Source organism: Otolemur garnettii, unplaced genomic scaffold (genome assembly GCF_000181295.1).
Source record: "Otolemur garnettii isolate 467f Iridium unplaced genomic scaffold, OtoGar3 scaffold00009, whole genome shotgun sequence".
NCBI classification, from domain to species: domain Eukaryota; kingdom Metazoa; phylum Chordata; class Mammalia; order Primates; family Galagidae; genus Otolemur; species Otolemur garnettii.
In genome coordinates, this window is record NW_003852404.1 from 8,416,573 (window position 1) to 8,422,534 (window position 5,962).

At 43.2% G+C, this 5,962-nt stretch overlaps 1 protein-coding gene across 2 annotated transcripts in view; it reads left to right on the plus strand.

Moving 5' to 3' along the window:
- The window catches only part of AGMAT (agmatinase), an 11,535-nt gene extending 10,594 nt beyond the window's left edge, over positions 1-941 (plus strand). For both annotated transcript variants that reach the window (XM_003783887.3, XM_012801601.2), the window contains one exon: positions 535-941. In XM_003783887.3, coding sequence (XP_003783935.1) covers positions 535-608 — 74 coding nt within the window. In that variant the 3' untranslated portion in view covers positions 609-941. The remainder of the gene's footprint in view (positions 1-534) is intronic.
- Positions 942-5,962: the final 5,021 nt, after the last annotated feature.

Below are 5,962 nucleotides of genomic sequence, written 5' to 3' on the forward strand. Positions count from 1 at the left end.
AAAAAAAAAAAAAAAAAGATCTGCAAAATAGATGCCATCCCTGTAATTTTAACTTAAACAAGTTCAGCTTCAGAGTTAGGCTTGTTGGGCTCAGAGGGTAGATAATAAATACCGGACACACCAGCACTGACGGTTTTCCTTTGGGAAAAATGCATTCTCGGAGTAAACAAAGAATCTTCTGCATTTTAAAATATGATTTTCAAATGATGCTGGGTGGTGGCAGAATGCCAGGGAAAGTGTGTTCACAGGTGGGCGGGCAGCCCAGAGACAAGTACCCAAGCCAGAGCCCTGGCAGAGGAGGCACGGAGCAAAGTGAGTCCCGAGAGGCTGGCTGAGGGGTGGTCTGTACAGTTGAGGGGTGCAGTCTGCATCATGAGGGATATGGTCTGCAAGGTGAGGGGTCCGTACTTTGTTCACGCTGGGTTTTGCATCTTTTTTTTTTTTTTTTTGAGACAGAGTCTCACTCTGTTACCCTCAGTAGAGTGCTGCGGTGTCACAGCTCACAGTAACCTCAATGGGTTTTCCTTCTTGCAGGGAACACAGCCCTCCTGGCAGCTAACCTGCTGTTTGAGATGCTGTGTGTTCTCCCCAAAGTGACAACCGTCTGAGTCTTCTGCTTTTCAAGACAAAACAGATTACATTGCTGAGAAATTCTTAAGAATTTATGAGTGAGCAGTCTTGAGTTTATGCCATTGAGACTATGCAAAAAAGTGTCATTGGTGGCTGTAAAATCAGGATATTCAGTAGAACTCAAACCCAAATGGCGAACATTTCTAAGGAGTTTGGATTAACTAAAAACAAAAAAAAGAAGCACTTCTACTGCTTTGATTTTTTTCCCCTCTATTAAATGATGATGTGAAGAATAAAGGGGAAGAAATGGAGAATTTCATTTATGATTATCTAAAAATTGGAAAAATGAAATAAAAAATACCTCCTAAACATTCTGTATTTCCATAGTATCTTCCTTTAGCTTCTCCTCTGAGTTCAGGACTGCATCTTGCCTTTAGGACCATTGTGAACATAAATAAGTTTAAATGAAAGTTCCACAGAACTCCTAATGAAGAAACTTCCTGCTCAAAAGCCCAGGAGGGTGCACAGAATATCTTCTTCTTTTTTTTTTTTTTTGAGACAGAGCCTCAAGCTTTGCCCCTGGGTAGAGTGCCATGGCATCACAGCTCACAGCAACCTCCAACTCCTGGGCTCAAGCGAGTCTCCTGCCTCAGCCTCCCAAGTAGCTGGGACTACAGGCGCCCACTACAGCGCCCGGCCATTCTTTGGTTGCAGCCATCATTGTTGTTTGGCGGGTCCGGGCTGGGGATTTGAACCTGCCACCTGAGGTGCATGTGGCTGGTGCCTTAGCCGATTGAGCCACAGGCGCCGAGCCAGAATATCTTCTAAACCAGAAAACATCTGAGCTCTTGCTTTTTTTCTTTTCTGAGATAGAGTCTCCAGCTGTTGCCCTGTGTAGAGTTCCATTGCATCATAGCTCACAACAACCTCCAACTCTTGTGCTCAAGTGATTCTCTTGCCTCGGTTTTTCTATTATTTATTTATTTATTTTAATCTTGTTTGTTTTTTTTTAGAGACAAAGTCTCATTTTGTCGCCCTTGGTAGAGAGTACTGTTACATCATAGCTCACAGCCACCTCCAGCTCTTGGGCTTAGGTGATTCTCTTGCCTCAGCCTCCCAAGTAGCTGGAACTACAGGTGCCTGCCACAAAGCCTGGCTATTTTTTTGTTGCAGTTTGGCCGGGACTGGGTTTAGAACCTGCCACCCTCGGTATATGGGGGGCTGGCACCCTATTCACTGAGCCACAGGCGCTGCCCTGGTTTTTCTTTCTACTAGAGATGGGGTCTCACTTTTGCTCAGGCTGGTCACAAACTCATGAGCTCAAGCTATCCACCCACCTCAGCCTCTCAAGAGTGCTAGGATTACAGGTCTGAGCCACTGTACCCAGCCTAACATCCGCTGAGCTCTTGACGAAGCTTCTAACTTACTTCCTAAAAGACTCAGTTTTGCATTATCTGCTCTCAAGCCAATGTACCCTCTGCGACAATAATTCCTGAAATCTGTAATTAAGCCATGCTGATCTTAAGCGTGTGTTGAATTACATGCGAATTCAGTTTTACTAATAGTATGTCCGTGATCAAATCATCATCTTGCAATGCAAGGGCTACCTCATAATCATCACACATTAAAATAGTTTATTTCTGTTTTCAGTCTGTAATATTCTTAAAACAAAATAACATCAACTTCAGTGCCTGTTCACCATACAAAAAAAACCCCAAACAAAAAAGATACCCCAAACATAAAAAAGACACAATTTGCCAAATAAGTTATTTGTTCCTAAGAGTATCAAAAGTGCAAAATAGTCGTTCACCCTCTTTTCAAATGTCTCTCAAATATCATTATTCTCCTTAACAAACTGAGCAGATTCAGCAGCTGCCACACGGTATTTGTTTTCAAGGGACAATGGACTTGAATTACATTTCCTCTGTAAAGATGTTTTGCATCAGCTTTTAAAGAATTCCACTTAAAAAAAAAAAAAGGGTTTTGAGTGTTTGCTTCCAATCCCTAGTCCCCCCCCCAAAGCAAATACCTTAGAACACAGTTGGATCCCATTTCATTTTATATATGGAAAACATGTACTGATGGCAGCTGCAAGTTGATTAGGGTACAAGTATGAATAGGCTGCAAATGAGGAGAAAATCAACCTGTCTACAGCCAAATTCTCATCCATAAGTGATGGCAAGAGAGCATGGCCCCTGATGGAAGTTCGGACAGTTCTGCTCACTGAAATGGTGCTGAGTGGGAGCCGATGACTTCAGCTAATGACAATTAACTAACTATGCAGCCAACACCTGAGCAATAAAGCAATTTTTTTTTTAAATGGATGTGTATTCTACAAAGACTTATTTTAGGCCAGTTTCACCCTGTCCGCTAAACATGATGCAGAGTCTGTATCTACCAGAAAAGCCCACCTTGGAAAACATCAATGTTGATATTCAAAGATAGGGCATTAACTTAGAACTCAAATTGGGTCCTGTGTGATTGCGTACATCAGAAGGAGAAACAGTGGCACTGGCTGAGCAGGACAACAGCTCATACCTTTGACATAAAAGTAAACAAGTTCTTGGAAACAGTCAGGAGGAAAGTCTTGGGTGACCAAGGGTAAAGTTCAAGTTAAAAGCTCCCTAGTATCCTCATGGGGGAACATATCTACCAGCCTCCAAATGGATCTGCAGAATATTTGGGCTGAGTCATTTGCCAGAAATATTGACAATCTTATTACCACTTTTCTTTCCTAGTGCAAATGGAAGATGTGGCTATATGGAAGTGTTTTATTTACTTATATTTTGAGACAAGGTCTCACTCTGTCACCCAGGTTGGAGTCTTCTTGCAATCATAGCTCATTCCAGTCTCAAACTCCTGGGCTCAAGGGATCCTCCTGCCTCAGCCTCCTGAGTAGCTGGCACTACAGGCATGTGACCATGCCTAGCTAATTTTTCTTTTTTTTTTTTTGACAGAGTCTCACTTTGTTATCCTTGGTAGAGTGCAATGGAGTCATAGCTCACACAACCTCAGAATGTTGGGTTCAAGTGATCCTCTTGCCTCAGCCTTCCGAGTAGCTGGGACTACAGGCGCCCACTACAATACCTGGCTATGTTTAGAAATGAAGTCTTGCTCTGGCTCAGGCTGGTCTCGAGCCTGTGAACTCAGGCAATCCACTCGCCTTGGCCTCCCAGAATGCTAGAATTACAAGTGTGAGCCATCGCACCCGGCCTAGCTAATGTTTTTCATTTTCTTTTTTGTTGAGACATGGTCTCGCTATGTTGCTTAGGCTGGGCTTGAACTCCATGCTTCAAGCCACCCTCCTGCCTTGGCTTCCCAAAGTGCTGGGACTATAGGCGTGACCCACAGTACCTGGCCCTGAAGGTGCTTTTTATTGTAATGATAAACATTTTTTGAATGAACAAATATGGGTAATTTTTGGTTTTTAGACATTAAGGTTAGGAATTTCATTAGTACCAGGAATTAAAAACAAAAACCTACCACCAAACGCAAACCCTATGCTTATGTATAACCTGGCCATAATGAACTCACAAAATATTTTTTTTTTTGAGACAGTCTTACTATGTCGCCCTCAGTAGAGTACTGTGGTGTCACAGCTCACAGCAACCTCAACCCGTGGACTTAAAAGAGATTTCTTGCTTCAGCCTCCCAAGTAGCTGGGACTACAGGCACCCACCACAACACTTGGATATTTTTTTGTTGCCATTATCATTGTTGCACTGTTGTTTAGCAGGCCTGGGCCAGTTTGAACCTGCTAGCCCTGGTTTATGGGGCTGGTGCCCTAACCACTGAGCGGCTGTAGGCACAGAGCCATATATATATATGTGTATATATATATACTTTTTTGCAGTTTTTGGCTGGGGCCGGGTTTGAACCCACCACCTCTGGTATATGGGGCAGGCTACTCCTTTGAGCCACAGGCGCTACCCATATATATATATATATTTTTTTTTTTTTTTTTTTGCAATTTTTTTTTTTTTGGCTGAGGCTAGGTTTGAACCCGCCACCTCCAGCATACGGGGCCAGTGCCCTACTCCTTTGAGCCACAGGAGCCACCATATATATATATATATATATACATATATATATATATATATATATACACAGACAGAGTTTTACTTTGTTATTCTTGATAAGAGTACCATGGCATCATAGCTCACAGTAACACCGAAATCTTGGGCTGAAGCAATTCTCTTGCCTCAGCCTCCCAAATAGCTGGGACTACAGGTGCCTGCCACAATCCCTGGCTATTTCTAGAAACAGGGTCTTGCTCTGTCTCAGGGTGGTCTTGAACAGTGAGCTCAGGCAATCCACCCATGTCGGCCTCTCAGAATGCTAGTATTACAGGTGTGAGCCACTGTGGCCAGCTCCCAGAAATTGATTTTAAGAACTGGTGTATCAAGGAGCCAGATAAATTCCTTTTTTGGATGGGGAGGACAGAGGGAGACTCCATCACCTGGGCTAGAGTGCAGTGGCATTATCATAGCTTACTGCAACCTCAAATTCCAGGGCTCAAGTGATTTTCCTGCCTTAGCCTGCTGAGTGGCTGGGACTATAGGTGTGTCCCACCACACCCAGCTAATTTTTTCTATTTTTTGAAGAGAGGGGATCATGAAGGCTCTCAGAGCTGCTCCACTCTAACTACTGCCCAGGCCTCCCTTCTTTTTTCTTGGGGACCCACATGTAGAACCCCAGACTCTTGCTTGGGCTGGTCTCAAACTCCTGACCTCAAGCGATACTCCTACCTTGGCCTCCCAGAGTGCCAGGATTACAGGCATGAGCCACTGTGCCCAGCTGAATTCCTTGACTATTTCTAACTGGGCCAGGTGCCATGAGATACAACATTCAGAATATGCATCCATATTTGGAGGATCATATGGAAGAATGAAGCCTGGCAGTGATTTCTTTATTTTTTAATAAAGCTATAAACTCCATGAAAACTATAGGAATTCCTGGGCTTCAATAATTTATTACTTATCAGTGTAGCTCAATATTTAAATTATTCAGGATCCAAGTGGCTTAGTTTAAAGCAATTATGATTAACTTAGTAAATGTTCTATCACTGATTTTCACCCTTCGCTTTATAAAAGGGCAATTGCTTTGACATTTGAACAGAGCCCACTCTTTGAAGCTGTCCAAACTCCATTGGTGTTTTTGCCCTAAAAATTAAAAGGTTTGTTCTCCAACTGGCCTGTATGATCTAGCCTGGGGTCCATTACCCACTGGAGCTCAGCAAGCTCAGGGCTGACGGTTACTCCCGCCCTGATACTGGTGAAGCAGTTTGTAAGTTAAGAGTGAAAACAATTAAGATAAAACCTCCAAATATAGGCCAGAAGTGGAAAGCCTTTTGCAAAACAGGAGTTCAGAACAAGTCTTGGCTCGCGTGTGT